This window comes from Cyprinus carpio, chromosome A7 (genome assembly GCF_018340385.1).
Source record: "Cyprinus carpio isolate SPL01 chromosome A7, ASM1834038v1, whole genome shotgun sequence".
Lineage (NCBI taxonomy): Eukaryota > Metazoa > Chordata > Actinopteri > Cypriniformes > Cyprinidae > Cyprinus > Cyprinus carpio.
Window position 1 is genome coordinate 35,378,632 of NC_056578.1, and position 15,433 is coordinate 35,394,064.

The 15,433-nt window shown below is 38.0% G+C and overlaps 1 protein-coding gene across 2 annotated transcripts in view; it reads left to right on the forward strand.

Annotated features, from left to right (window-relative positions):
* Positions 1–6,202, forward strand: part of LOC109052187 (N-acetylgalactosamine-6-sulfatase-like) — a 45,596-nt gene extending 39,394 nt beyond the window's left edge. For both annotated transcript variants that reach the window (XM_042760954.1, XM_042760956.1), the window contains 2 exons: positions 4,219–4,336; positions 5,019–6,202. In XM_042760954.1, coding sequence (XP_042616888.1) covers positions 4,219–4,336; positions 5,019–5,105 — 205 coding nt within the window. In that variant the 3' untranslated portion in view covers positions 5,106–6,202. The remainder of the gene's footprint in view (positions 1–4,218; positions 4,337–5,018) is intronic.
* The last annotated feature ends 9,231 nt before the right edge of the window (positions 6,203–15,433 follow it).

The following is a 15,433-nucleotide window of genomic DNA, read 5'->3' on the forward strand; positions in this document are numbered from 1 at the left end:
AAGGAAATCTTTGGGTCTACACAACCCATGCCATGCTGACCCCCATCTCACGGCCTTCTCTGCCTGCCTGCCTGCCTTATCCCGGCCGAGAGCACTTAAGTCCCATCCTGCCTGGGGCTAATGTAGCAGGCAACTTGGGCCTCATCTGCTGCCGACAAGCACTTCAGCCCTCAATCAATAGTGCTTGTAGAACTGCTCAATTTCCACCGGGGGAATGGTGGAGGGAGAGAAACAGAGAGGAAAGGCAGAGGTATTTGATTGCCTCTTCAGCTCAATTCCCTTGTCTAGCTCCAACTGTGTGTGGGGGACATTCATTCAGTTATACTTGTTGGTGTTTTTACCATGTGAATACCGATTCGCTCGTTTCATTGTATTCTCCGCATGCAGAATTGGAGAATGCTGTTTTGTGCTTGCAAGTGTGCGAATCACTAATCAGTCTGGAGACACACCTGAGCAATGCCCCTGCGCCCTGGGTGTCATGCATTATAAATCAAAAGACTGTATTTGCATGCATTGTTATTGTTAATCATGCGTCTACAGTTGTAGAAAGGAAAGCAAGGTTCAGAAAAATGCTAATGAGCCATGCTGACTGTGAATTTTCTATTGTTTGTCTGGGATCTAGCTCTAGGCATAAATAAACATGTTATGGTTAATTATTGATTAAAGACCCAGGGGCATAATACACAGGACATACAGTGAAGGCGGCATAAGTTTAGCATATCTGTACCCCTTGGTGCATCTTTGCGTCTATCATGAATAGAAAACCAAATGTTTCCTGCGTGTGTGATCTGAAGCCCTCTAAATTGATCCAGCATTTTACCCAAGAGGAGATGGGAATTCAATTATTTTATTTTTGACACGTGCAATATCAAAAAAAATCACACTTCCTCAGTCTCCAAAAATTTTACAATGACTACCAGGGTGCGGGGGAATATTTGAACGAGAATGTCATCATTGAAATTTTAATGCAGAAATTTAGACACTGTAAAAATACACTGTAAGAATGGCTTCTGATTCTTTCTCACACTCCCTCTAAACATCTGTTCTGGGAGTATGTGAGTGCAGATTGCTTTACAGCAGCAACAAAAGTGCAGGTACAGCTATCCACTGTAATTATGATAATGTAGGGGACTCCAAAGTACCAAAATTATTTACAAAACTACATACAGTTTCTTTAACTTGGTTGCAAGATTTTTTTACTTGTAGGTTGTACACTCTCCACAATGTAATGTATAGCCACATAAAATGATCTAGTAAGCAAGTCTAAGCCTAAGGAATAGCCAAGCATTTCAGCTATGCATTTTTTTTTTATATATATAAGTAACTATCAGCATTACATAAAATAATAATAATAATAATAAATAAATACATACATAGAAATGATCATAAAACCCATTATACAGTATACTTAAAGGAATTGTATTGTATGCATTAAATAGTATACTCTAGATTTTTTTTAGTTGTTAGTACTAATACAGAAAATATTGATTTCTAATTTTTGTTAAAAACTAGCATGCACAAGTGACGTAGGGTCACACAAATGGGAATGTGCATAGATCTGTTTTAGAGCTGCGGAGTCATTTAGTCACAGAAATAATGACTAAATGAATGTAAATATTAGCGTCATCATTTATGTCTAAATAATTGAAGTGTGTCAGGTAAAATATAAGCTCAGTTATGTAATTCAATAGGTCAGCCTGCTAGTTTATTTCAATTATTCCTGGTTGGTGGCTGGTGTAAATATTTGGTTGATGTAGCATTATGTTTGAACTAAGTTTAAAGGTGCAACAGTCAAATATTTAGAAGTTGTAACTTAATGCTCAGTTACACTACAACTATGTTAAGGTTTAAATTACGTAAAGTTACATAGAGTTAAAGCAGCCAGTCCCTGGCACAGAACCCCTTGGATGGATGGGATTTGAAATTCATGGTTATAATGTGTCATTTATTATAAGGCCCAACCAAAACAAAACCGATACTATTAGAATTTACTACACCTAATTTTTATCAGTATGCAATTATTTAAATTCCAAACTTGAAATGATGTGAAATTGGCAGTCCTCCAGTTTTAATAGAATGCTGCAGAGTGACACATTTTTGTAGACCAGCTCAGAATTTAGCATCGCCCGGATTCTTTTGACAAAAACCCAAAAGGATTTTCCATTGGCTTTTAAATGACCAAACCAAAGTTTATGAAAGGTACTTTTTTTTTTTTTTTTTTTTTAATAAATGAACAACTTTTTGGATCCTAAAAACTTCCTGTCTTCATTCGCATGATTTCAAAGTCAAGTCAATAGACATTTAGTCATTTTTTGATGTTAGATGCTGTATTGAATTTAATTTAATTGAAAACTATGATATGAAGGATTAAGGTTTTGGCAGTATTGGATGTGGCATGCACTGTACAAAGGTTAGAACTCTCAAAACTTTCAAACTGTTTTATGGAGTTTTTATCTACTGATTTATTTTATTTATTTATTTATTTTTATTTTTTCAGGAAGATGTTTTGTCAGCTGAAAAATCGGTATGTTATTAAACCAAAATACAATCCATTGATCGCACTGTACTTCTATCCTCCACAGACTCATTTTTATTCCTGTCAAAAATTAAACATGGTGCTAGCCTGACTAAGGTCTGTCAAGTTTAGACAACTCTTTCAGACTTTAAATCAAGCTTTCAAAAAAGTTTCTTTAGAATAGTTTGCAAGAGTATCACAATGAGTCTGTGAAAGCAGACTAGTGATTAGATAAGTTTACCTGTTTATTGTGATGATTTTTAATGTCCCCAACAGCCCCTGTAGTCCCATTTAGCCACTTCTTAATGATTTAAAAAAAAATCACGAGGGTGTTATTGATGTCTTTTCTGTCATAGAATAAAACATGAAAATATCTTGAGATTGTGTTAACCACAGACCTTATTTTCACTTTATTTTTAACCAAAAAACCATTGACTTCAGGACAATGGAACTGAAAGTACTAAAATGCTACTTTGATTTTGGGTTTTGGCCTACAAAAATGTCATCCCTGCAGCACTCTGTTGCTGTTATATTCCAGTCAGTCATTGATGTTGGTCAACCACTAGACGAAACCTCTTAACAGCTGATGAAAAGCCTGTAGGAAGTGAAGTAATGTGTCTCAGGGTTTTGGGGGAATGGTCATTCGGGGTGAAGACTGTTGGTCCAGGCTGAGCGAGAGGGGAGCAGATGTTGCCTGATTCTCCCGGGGGAAGGCAGAAGTGTAGAGACTGGGGTTGTGAGTTGAGCGAGAGGGGAGCAGAAGGGTACTGCCACTAATTGACACTCTTCCACCCCACAACGTACACACCCTCTCCCCAGGGGCCAATCAGAAGGCTGCCTTTGAGCGCAAGGGACAGGCCTGACACAGGTGCTGCCTGCCTTTGTATTACAGCCGTAATTGCAGTGGTGATATTTGTCTCTGTGTGTTTCTCGCACAGACACACATTCTCTGAAGCCCATTAAGCCTTCAGGTCCTATTGAGAACAGCGTTCCTTTGAAACCATCAGGGTCCCTGCACACTATGCAGGGGTGCGGGATGCTGTCCAACACAAATAATGAGAGGACACATGACCGCTTCTGTGGAAACGGCAGCCCTCAGGGACCTGTGTGCGTGTGTGTGTGCGTTTGTGTGTGTTATGGTGGGATTGCTTGTCTGTCACAGATTTTTTCATGCATTATCTTGTAATTATTATGCATGAGCGAATAATTAATTAAAACTATTTTATATTCCATGCTAAGATGAGGCTGTGAAGATTAATTGAAGAAGACAATGATGCAGTTGATCTAAAACAGTTACCCGAGAGCAAATATCAGCTATTGTTTTGAAGTAGAAGCATAATTGACTGTAAATTAACTGTAAAATGTGTTTTTAACCATGTTGGGGGGGGGGGGGGTAGTATAATGTTATAGTACTATGGTATTCTTGGATTAACATTATGGTACATGTAAACATTATGGTACAAGTATATGTTACCTGAAAGTGTCTCATAAAACCTGTCAAGAACATTGTCAGAGTTGGTTTCTCCCCAAAATCAAGAAATTCTAAATGTATATTCTATATTTAGCATTAATAAAATGAAGCATCTTGTAAATACTTAACCACTGTAAAAAGAAAAGAAAAAATATATCTTATATCTATCATACATATATGTTTCAAGTACATGTCTCTTTCCTGACCTCTCCCTTTTTCATTTGCCTTAAAGTGTGGAGTCTAAGGAGTACCGGGATGTTCTTAGACGGGTAACCGCTGTAGTGGAGCAGCATCAGAAGGATTTGATCCCTGGAATGCCGCAGCTCAACATGTGTGACCTGGCTGTCATGGTGAGATGATTATTGGTTGATCAATACTGTCAGTTTCAGCAGATCTGATTTAACCTTTTTAACTTAATTTTCCATTGGTCAGTATCATATGAAATCAACATTCTTTTTTTTTTATTATTATTTAAAAAATTTCAAAACTGAGAAAATTTAGAAAAATTTTAAAATTTCTTAAATTAAATAAAATGTCACAATAGACGCAAACCAGTCAAACTGTTTTTTAATTTTTTGTAATTTTGTTTATTTTTTGGTGGTGTTTAAATATTGTACTGCTAGGTAATTATATCATACCTTTTTGCACATACAACAGAAAATTTTAGCACAGCTTTACAGTTGTTTTCATCGATTTTAGTTTGCTTAATTGAAACATTTTATTTTTTACTAACTTAATGTTTTAAAAATCAGTATACAAAAAAAATATTTGTAGCTAACATTTTTTTTTCTTGAAGTATTTTATTTACTTCGTTTTTTTTTTTTTTTTTATTAGCAGCCTTTGTAGATTTTAATCACTGTGCCCTTAATGCTCTGGAAGATTGTTTAGTTTCACAATAGGCAATAAGTATCTTTTTAACAGCTAGTGGAGTAACAGCGCCCTCCAGTGTCTATGTATGGGGAAAGCCGTTGTAAATTTCATGACACTGTCAATAGAGGCATTGTCTGAACATGTGTTTCTCTTTCTCCTCAGAACTGGAGTCCTCCTGGCTGTGAGCAGTTGGGCAAATGTCTTAAAGCCCCAGAGTCAAATCCATGGAAATGTGACTGGCCACATTAATTTAGTTATCCATAAGAACTTGATATTGATGTGAGACGTCTCTCAAAATCAGATTAATTTTTAAAGAGTCATGAAACCCCCCGTTTCAGCACTGGTTAGCTCTCGCCACAGTTATAAAAAAAAGTGGTCATGGTTCACTGAGGAGACTTTCATTTCTCTCCCATCGAGTTAAAAACATAAATACATGCACAGCCATTTGCACTCTGCATCGAAAAAATATATATGAACACGCTGTTGCACCTCTGATAACGTTAGGCTTATTCTGCAGCGTTTATAATAGTCTTTTGACTTGTTGTGTCACGGAGCTGTAAAACTGGAATCCCGTTTGTGCTGAACTCTTATTACAAAGCAAAAACACACATTCTCCTTCAATCCATGAACGTTTCTCTCAGTGAATGTACGCGGTCTTGCAGTCTGAAGCGTCTGTCATAGAAAATCAACACATGCTGTTGTGAATAACATAGGATATACTATGTCATCGATGTACTATAGTCCATTGCAAATTGTGACGTCAACACAATGTAGATTTTAAACCCGGAAGATGAAAGTAGCGCAAAAAAGCTTAAAATTAACCAGTTTTCTCCAACAATTAGAACTATCGAATTCTAACATTGTCTTCTATGATGTGGAACACAAACACCTCTGCTAAAATCTCAGAAAGAGTAGTCTGGGGTTTCATGACCCTTTAAGGATTTTTAAAATTATATTTGTATTTTCTTCGTGTGACTCTCAGCATTTTGGGAGTTTAATTTACTTTTTTACACAGAAAAGGGAAGCAAAATCAGATTTTGATATTGAAAAGCAGTGATTTAAAGTAGTTCTCATTTTAGAATATTTCTGTGTCTATGAAGGCATTTAAGAATATAACTGATCATAAAAACATATTCTGACAGCTGCTTGGTACTCACTGGACCTCAGTTACTGTACAATTACCAAATCACACTGTAATCAATAAATATATTTATGTTAGCTAGTTTGTCTAACAATCAGTTACACTGTTTATTTTTTATTTTGACTTGTACAATACATTTATATCAGTGTCAACTCTTGATTATTATTATTTTTCTTAAGGGACAATAAAATATTTTTAAAACTCACATGTGACTGTGCATTTGACAGAATATAAATGCCTTTGTCTTTTTATATATATATATATATATATATATATATTTTTTTTTTTTTTTTTTTTTTTTTTTTTTTTTTTATAATAAAGTAAAGTAGTGAGGAGACACTTTGCTTGGTATTCTGTGTAGAATAGATCTATTTGTTTTCTCCACTACAGCTGCAAGATCTACAGAATCCACAGGGATTTTGTCCTTTGGTTCCGTTCTCCCCTCCTTTGTTACAGATGGAATGATACTTTGGCTATATTTATATACTACGTGTAGAATTATCTTAAGTTACTTACATTATTATGTTATACTCAGTGGTGGAAATGGCCAAAATTCACTGGGGGGAATCTAGCTTGGAAAGGGTGGGGTGGGGATAATAATGGTAATTTTAGATGACCTTTCATATGTATTTAATTATAAAACTCTTTATAATCTATAATAACATTAAACTTACTTCATATTTTCTCCAAACTTTCTTGGATATTAAGGCACCTGCAATTCTGGCCAAATTAAAGATACGTTGTGTGTGAATTTGCACATGTTATAATGTAAGCATCATTAGTGACCCTTTGTGTTTTAAAAAAAAAAATATTGATTAGTGAAATGAAAGAATGATTTAATAAAACACCAGATGATTATTAAATGTCTCTAATTGGCTTGTTTAGCTAAGCCCTCAAAATGCTTATTTAGTGGTACAGTATTACATGATTTGTAGATTATATTTAATAGTTTACACTTTGCATAATGTTTGCGATTTTTTTTTTTTTTTTAAAGGCAACATTACATTCGCAAGGTTTATGCTTATTTCTTTTCAGGAGCACTTGTGCTTCTACTTAATAAATAAATAAAATTAGGAACACCTGATCAATGACAGAAATTAACCTTCCTATTATAAGTCGATATTTGACTCCTTTAAGTGTCTTAAAAAAAAAACTTTGTAGGCCTAATGCATCTAACTTTATTAAATGCATGCCATCTTTTGTGCCAAAAAATTTAGACAAACTTTTAGCAAAAATTTTAATTAAACAGTAAATTCAATTAAAATAACATACAGGCCCAGGGAAACGTGCTCATGTGTGGAGACCTGAATGCAAGAACAGGACTACAGCCGGACTTCACCAACACACAAGGGAGCAGATACATGAACTACAAACTGACTGTTATTAATAACACATTCGCCCATATCCACAGAAATAACCATGATCATATAGTAAATAAGAATGGGAAAGACCTCCTGCAGCTCTGTCGAAGCCTGGGTCTGTATATCATCAACGGTTATGAGGAGATGCTTTTTTTGAGAGATCCTTTATCTCTCCGATTATTCACTGTTAGAGAACTAACCCCTCTGTCTGAACACAGTCAAATCACTGTGTATCTCAAAAAGACCCAGTAATCTGTACAATATCAGAAAACCATACCAATGGACTGAAAAAATACAAGCGCTGATAGAGAACTTTCTAAATAACACCTATGCTCACACTAATGAAGGTGTCAATCTTGCAGTCAAAGATTTAAACTACATATTTGAAAAATCAGCAAAACAATCCAAATTGAAAAAAAAAAAAAAAAAAACGACAAAAATTGGTTTGATCAGGACTGCCAAACTATTCGCAAAAAACTGAGAACACTCAAATCAGAAACACAGAGATCCAGATAATGCAGAGATCCGTCTTCTTTACTGTGAAACACTAAAACAATACAAACATACACTCAGAAGCAAAAAAAGCACAATACACCCAAAAACACTCACAATACTTGAGAAGTCAGTGAACACAAACCAATTTTGGAAAAAACTGATCATGAAGAATTGGGAATCCAAAAATGGAGAAATATGGGAAAGTCGTTTCCATACATTGTTTAATAAAGTACAAAGACAAAACTGTAAACAAAACCAAACAATCAAGCAATTGGGAAAACTAGAATTAGCAATCAAAGATAACCAAAACCCATTACATTTCCCAATAACTGATAAAGAACTTAAAGATAAAAATCAAAAACCTCCAACTCAAAAAAGCATCTGGACCTGATGGGATATTAAATGAAATGATAAAACACAAAAGCAGTAAATTTAAATTGGCCATTCTAAAACTATTCAATGTGATTCTGAGTGTAGGTTACTTCCCTGACATCTGCAATCAATGCTTGATCACACGAATCTTTAAAAACGGAGATAAATTTGATCCTAACAACTACAGAGGGATATTTTCTTGAGAGGCATATTTGTGAGGTTATTTTTTAGAATTTTATTCTCGACTATTAGACCTCATCACCACACACAATCTACTGAGCAGAAGTCAAATTAGATATTTACCAAATTACCATACATCTGACCACATCTATACATTACATTCTCTAATTGAAAAACATGTTAACCAAGATAAAGGTAAAATATATGTATGCTTTATTGACTTTAAAAAAGCTTTTGACTCAATTTGGCACCAAGGACTATTTTACAAACTTATTGAACTCATAGGAGGTATAACCTATGACCTTATCAAATCAATGTACACTGAAAGTAAATGTGGCGTAAAAATCGGCACCAAACGTATGAGGTATCTTTCTCAGGAGTGTGGCGTGAGACAGGGCTGCTGTTTAAGCCCAACATTATTTAACATTTACATCAATGAACTGGCGAGCAGTCTGGAGCGATCCGCAGCCCCTGGCCTCACCCTACACAACTCACAGATCAAATGTCTGCTGTTTGCAGACGATCTGGTTCTGCTGTCTCCCACTCAATGTGGTTTACAGGAGAACCTGGACCTGCTAAAACAATACTGCCAGACCTGGGCCCTGACAGTCAACCTGAAGAAAACCAAAATCATGATCTTTCAGAAAAGATCCGGATCCCAGGGAACACAACACTAATTTACATTAGGCAATAACCAGATAACACACACATCACACTACAACTATACAACAACCTGGGCTTGAAAATCACATCCACAGGAAACTTTAATCATGCTGTGAATGAACAGAGAGATAAAGCAAGCAGGGCCTTCTACACCATAAAACGGCAATGTCCTATAGAAATCCCTATTAGAATTTGGCTGAAAATATTAGAATCGGTAATTGAGCCCATTGCCCTCTATGGCAGTGAGGTGTGGGGTCCACTAACAAATCCAAATCAAGATTTCACCAAATGGGAAAAACATCCAATTGAGACCCTGCATGCAGAACTCTGTAAAAATATATTACACATGCACCGGCACACAACAGATAACGCATACAGGGCAGAATTAGGCAAAAATCCTCTAATCACAAAAGATACAAAAAAGGGCAAATAAATTCTGAAAACATCTGAAACTCAGTGACACCCAATCATACCATTTTAAAGCCGTGCAACACCAAGAGATGAGCAAAGAAAGCAGTCCCCTCCCTCAGCTGATCCAGACCTTCAGTCCTGATGCTTCACTTACATCTACTGATGCTCTGAATCACAACATCAGAATCAATCAGATTACTGCATGAATCAAACAGAACTACATCTCTCACTGGCAAACCCAAACACAACAGAGTAAAATGCAATGCTATTTGGCTCTAAAGAGAGAGTACAGTATGGCAGAGTATCTGTACACAGTGTCAGATAAGAAACTGAGAAGCACGTTGACCAGATACAGACTCAGCGGACAAGCTAATGATAGAGACGGGCAGATACAGAAAAACATGGCTGCCACCGGAGCAGAGACTATGTTCACACTGTGATCTGAATCAGATGGAAACAGAACTGCACTTCCTATCTACTAAATAAAAGCTGTTTCTGTCAGCAAACGCCACATCACTGGTTTGTGTGCACGCCTCTCTGTCTGTGTGAGGCGAAAGTCTGAGGGACCGTGTGAGTGACAGACAACTTTTGTGACTGTGGTGTGAGTGTTATGGAGGTTTTGTAACTCTGTCGGCAAACGCCAAACACTGGCTAGCTGTTCTACATATGTGACTTTAAGTACCAATGATAGTGCATTAATGTTTCCCAAATCTACACTTATACAGATCAACTGATGGAGTAATATGAATCTACCAAAAACTTAACGTGTTCGATCCACATGTGAGCAACAGAAATATATCAATTGCCTTAGTGACGCCTAGTCTAAGTTAGCCCAACATTGTAGTATATGAGTTGGACACAAGTTTTTTATAACATACGAAAACTAAGGTTAAGTTAAATTGTAAGTTTCCTCTCCAACTTTGCTTGCTCCTGTCAAACTTGAACAGTCCGTGTGAGTCAGAGTATGTGGAGCGGCAACAATTTCTCCTCCACACAGAGCATTTAATAATCACTCCGTGCTTACTGATACCAGAAACACCACTCTGCGGCTAAAGTATTTAAGTATGTTTGAAATGTTATGTTCATTACGTAGCCTATATTAAAATAAACGTCGGGCTCGGACCCCTCTCCCCGGACAGGGGGAGCACCCCGGGCTCGAGGGTAATTACAGAACTTGGAGCCCTCTCCCCGGACAGCATACCAAATTGCATAACCTCTACTTTGTTCATTATCTTTAAGTGTAAACTCGTGATGGAGCGGTGGTGGAGCGCTCTTGGAGCGAGTGAAAACCACGACGCTCCACTAGTTCTCGGAGTTGATCACAATTTGTGGGCTTCTGCTTGTCCACTCTCCTTTTGAGGACTGACCACAGGTTCCCTATGGGATTGAGATCTGGGGAGTTGCCTGGCCACGGATCCAAAATTTCAATTTAATGATCTTCAAACCACTTCTTTATCACTCTTGCTTTGCGCCATCATGCTGGAAAATGCATGGATCATCACCAAATTTCTCATGGATCGTTGGAAGAAGTTATTCTTGCAGGATGTTTTGATACCATTCTTTATTCATGGCAGTGTTTTTGGGCAGAATTATGGGAGAGCCCACTCCCTTGGTTGAAAAGCAACCCCACACATGAATGGTCTCAGGATGCTTCACTGTTGTTACAACACAGTACTCATGGTAGCGTTCACCTGTTCTTCTCTGAACAATCAATTTTCCAGAAGTCCCAAACAGTCGGAAGGGAGCTTCATCAGAGAAAATAACTTTACACAGGTCTTCTGCTGTCCTTGTACTTCCTGCAGAATTTCAGTCTGTCCTTGACGTTTTTCTTGGAGAGAAGTGGCTTCTTTGCTGTTCTTCTTGACACCAGGCCCATTGTCCAAAAGTCTTGCCTCACTGTACGAGCAGATGCTCTCACACCAACCTGCTGCCTTTCCTGAGCAAGCTCTGCACTGCTGGTGACACGATTCCATAGCCGACTCCTCAGGAGACACTCTGGGATGTGTTCAAGTCAAGTCAAGTCAAGTCACCTTTATTTATATAGCGCTTTAAACAAAAAAGATTGCGTCAAAGCAACTGAACAACATTAATTAGGAAAAACAGTGCGTCGATAATTCAAAATGACAGTTAAAGGCAGTTCATCATTGAATTCAGTGATGTCATCATGCAGCTCAGTTCAGTTTAAATAGTATCTGTGCAATAATTTGCAATCAAGTCAACGATATCGCTGTAAATGAAGTGTCCCCAACTGAGCAAGCCAGAGGCGACAGCGGCAAGGAACCAAAACTCCATCGGTGACTGAATGGAGAATAAACCTTGGGAGAAACCAGGCTCAGTTGAGGGGCCAGTTCTCCTCTGACCAGACAAAACCAGCAGTTCAATTCCAGGCTGCAGCAAAGTCAGATTGTGCAGAAGAATCATCTGTTTCTGTGGTCTTGGCCCGGTGGTCGTCTGACAAGGTCTTTACAGGGGATCTGTCTCTGGGGCTCTAGCTGTCCTGGTCTCCTCTGTCTTTCAGGGCTGTAGAGGTCCTTTCTAGGTGCTGATCCACCATCTTGGCTGGATACGTACTGGATCCGGGTGACTGCAGTGACCGTCTGATCTGGATACAGACTGGATCTGGTGGCTACGGTGACCTCGGAATAAGAGAGATACAGACTAATATTAGCGTAGATACCATTCTTCTAATGATGTAGCAAGTACATCAGGTGTTATGGGAAGTGTTTCCCATTCTGGTTTACCTAATTAATGCAGCCTAAAAATCCTTTAACGGATTTGGATATTAGAAGCATATTAGTGTGTTATGTGTAAGCCAGGTTAAAGAGATAGGTTTTTTAATCTAGATTTAAACTGCAAGAGTGTGTCTGCCTCCCGAACAATGTTAGGTAGGTTATTCCAGAGTTTAGGTGCTTAATAGGAAAAGGATCTACCGCCCGCAGTTGACTTTGATATTCTAGGTATTATCAAATTGCCAGAGTTTTGAGAATGCAGCGGATGTGGAGGACTATAATGTAAGAAGAGCTCGTTCAAATACTGAGGTGCTAAACCATTCAGGGCTTTATAAGTAATAAGCAAGATTTTAAAATCTATATGATGTTTGATAGGGAGCCAGTGCAGAGTTGACAGGACCGGGGCTAATATGATCATACTTCCTGGTTCTAGTAAGAACTCTAGCTGCTGCATTTTGGACTAACTGGAGTTTGTTTATTAAGCGTGCAGAACAACCACCCAATAAAGCATTCTAATCTTGAGGTCATAAACGCATGGATTAACATTTCTGCATTTGACATTGAGAGCATAGGCCATAATTTAGATATATTTTTGAGATGGAAAAAAACAGTTTTACAAATGCTAGAAACGTGGCTTTCTAAGGAAAGGTTGCTATCAAATAGCACACCTAGATTCCTAACTGATGACGAAGAATTGGCAGAGCAGCCATCAAGTCTTAGACAGCGTTCTAGGTTATTACATGCAGAGCTTTTAGGTCCTATAATTAACACCTCTGTTTTTTTCAGAATTTAGCAGTAAGAAATTAGTTAGTTTTTTAAATTGGTATGTTTCGCAGGGCCGCAAAGAAATATAGAGCTGAGTATCATCAGCATAACAGTGAAAGCTAACACCGTGTTTCCTGATGATATTTCCCAAGGGTAACATGTAAAGCGTGAAGAGTAACGGCCCTAGTACTGAGCCTTGAGGTACTCCATACTGCACTTGTGATTGATATGATACCTCTTCATTCACTGCTACGAATTGATGGCGGTCATATAAGTATGATTTAAACCATTCAAATGCACTTCCATTAATGCCAACAAAGTGTTCTAGTCTATGCAAAAGAATGGTATGGTCAATAGTGTCAAACGCAGCACTAAGATTCAATAGCACTAATAGAGAGATACAACCATGATCAGATGATAAGAGCAGGTCATTTGCAACTCTAAGGAGAGCAGTCTCAGTGCTATGATACGGTCTAAATCCTGACTGGAAATCCTCACAGATGCCATTTTTCTCTAAGAAGGGATATAGTTGTGAGGATACTACCTTTTCTAGTATCTTGGACAGAAAAGGGAGATTCGAGATCGGTCTATAATTAAAGGGATAGTTCACCCAAAAATGAAAATTATGTCATTAATGACTCACCCTCATGTCGTTCCAAACCCGTGAGACCTCCGTTCATCTTCGGAACACAGTTTAAGATATTTTAGATTTAGTCCGAGAGCTTTTTGTTCCTCCATTGAAAATGTTTGTACGGTATACTGTCCACGTCCAGAAAGGTAATAAAAACATCATCAAAGTAGTCCATGTGACATCAGAGGGTCCGTTAGAATTTATTAAAGCATCGAAGATACATTTTGCTCCAAAAATATCAAAACTACGACTTTATTCAGCATTGACTTCTCTCCCGGGTCTGTTGTGAGCGCGTTCACAACACTGCAGTTTAGTGATATCCGGTTCGCGAACGAATCACTCGAGGTGAACCGGATCTTCTTGAACCAGTTCACCTAATCGAACTGAATCGTTTGAAAGGGTTCACGTCAACAATAAACATTAATCCACAAATGACTTAAGCTGTTAACTTTTTTAACATGGCTGACACTGCCTCTGAGTTCAAATAAACCAATATCCCGGAGTAATTCATTTACTCAAACAGTACACTGACTGAACTGCTGTGAAGAGAGAACTGAAGATGAACACCGAGCCGAGCCAGATATCGAACGAAAGATTGACTCGTTCTCGAGTCATGAACCGTTTCTGTCGGACGCGTCCGATTCGAGAACCGAGGAGCTGATGATACTGCGCATGCGTGAAGCAGACTGACACACAGAGCGTCTGAACCAAACTGGTTCTTTTGATGATTGATTCTGAACTGATTCTGTGCTAATGTTATGAGCGCGGGTAAACCGAAGGCTTGAAAGAACAGCACTTCCCATCACTACTGGTGATCCGAAAACCGATGCAACCGGTTCTTGACTCGGGAACGAGTCAGTCTTTCGTTCGTTATCTGGCTCGGCTCGTGTTCATCTTCACTTATCTCTTCACAGCAGTTCAGTCAGTGTACTGTTTGAGTAAATGAATTACTCCAGGATATTGGTTTATTTGAACTCAGAGGGAGTGTCAGCCATGTTAAAAAAGCTAACAGCTTAAGTCATTTGTGGATTAATGCTTATTGTAGACGCAAACCGTTTCAAACGATTCAGTTCGATTTAGTGAACTGGTTCAAGAAGATCCGGTTACATCGAGTGATTCGTTCGCGAACCGGATATCACTAAACTGCAGTGTTGTGAACGCGCTCACAACAGACCCGGGAGAGAAGACAATCCTCAATAAAGTCGTAGTTTTTGCTATTTTTGGACCAAAGTGTATTTTCAATGCTTCAAAAAATTCTAACGGACCCTCTGATGTCACATGGACTACTTTGATGATGTTTTTATTACCTTTCTGGACGTGGACAGTATACTGTACATACATTCTCAATGGAGGGACTGAAAGCTCTCGAACTAAATCTAAAATATCTTAAACTGTGTTCCGAAGATGAATGGAGGTCTTACGGGTTTGGAACAACATGAGGGTGAGTCATTAATGACATAATTTTCATTTTTGGGTGAACTATCCCTTTAACTAGTTCTTTGGGGTCAAGTTGTGGTTTTTTGATGAGAGGCTTAATAACAGCCAGTTTGAAGGTTTTGGGGACATATCCTAATAACAATGAGGAATTAATAATAGTCATAAGAGGATCTATGACTTCTGGAAGCACCTCTTATAGGAGCTTAGATGGAATAGGGTCTAACATACATGTTGTTGGTTTAGATGATTTAACAAGTTTATACAATTCTTCATCTCCTATAGTAGAGAATGAGTGGAACTGTTCCTCAGGGGAGCTATAGTGCATTGTCTGATGTGATACTGTAGCTGACGGCTGCATGGTTACAATTTTATCTCTAATAGTATCGATTTTA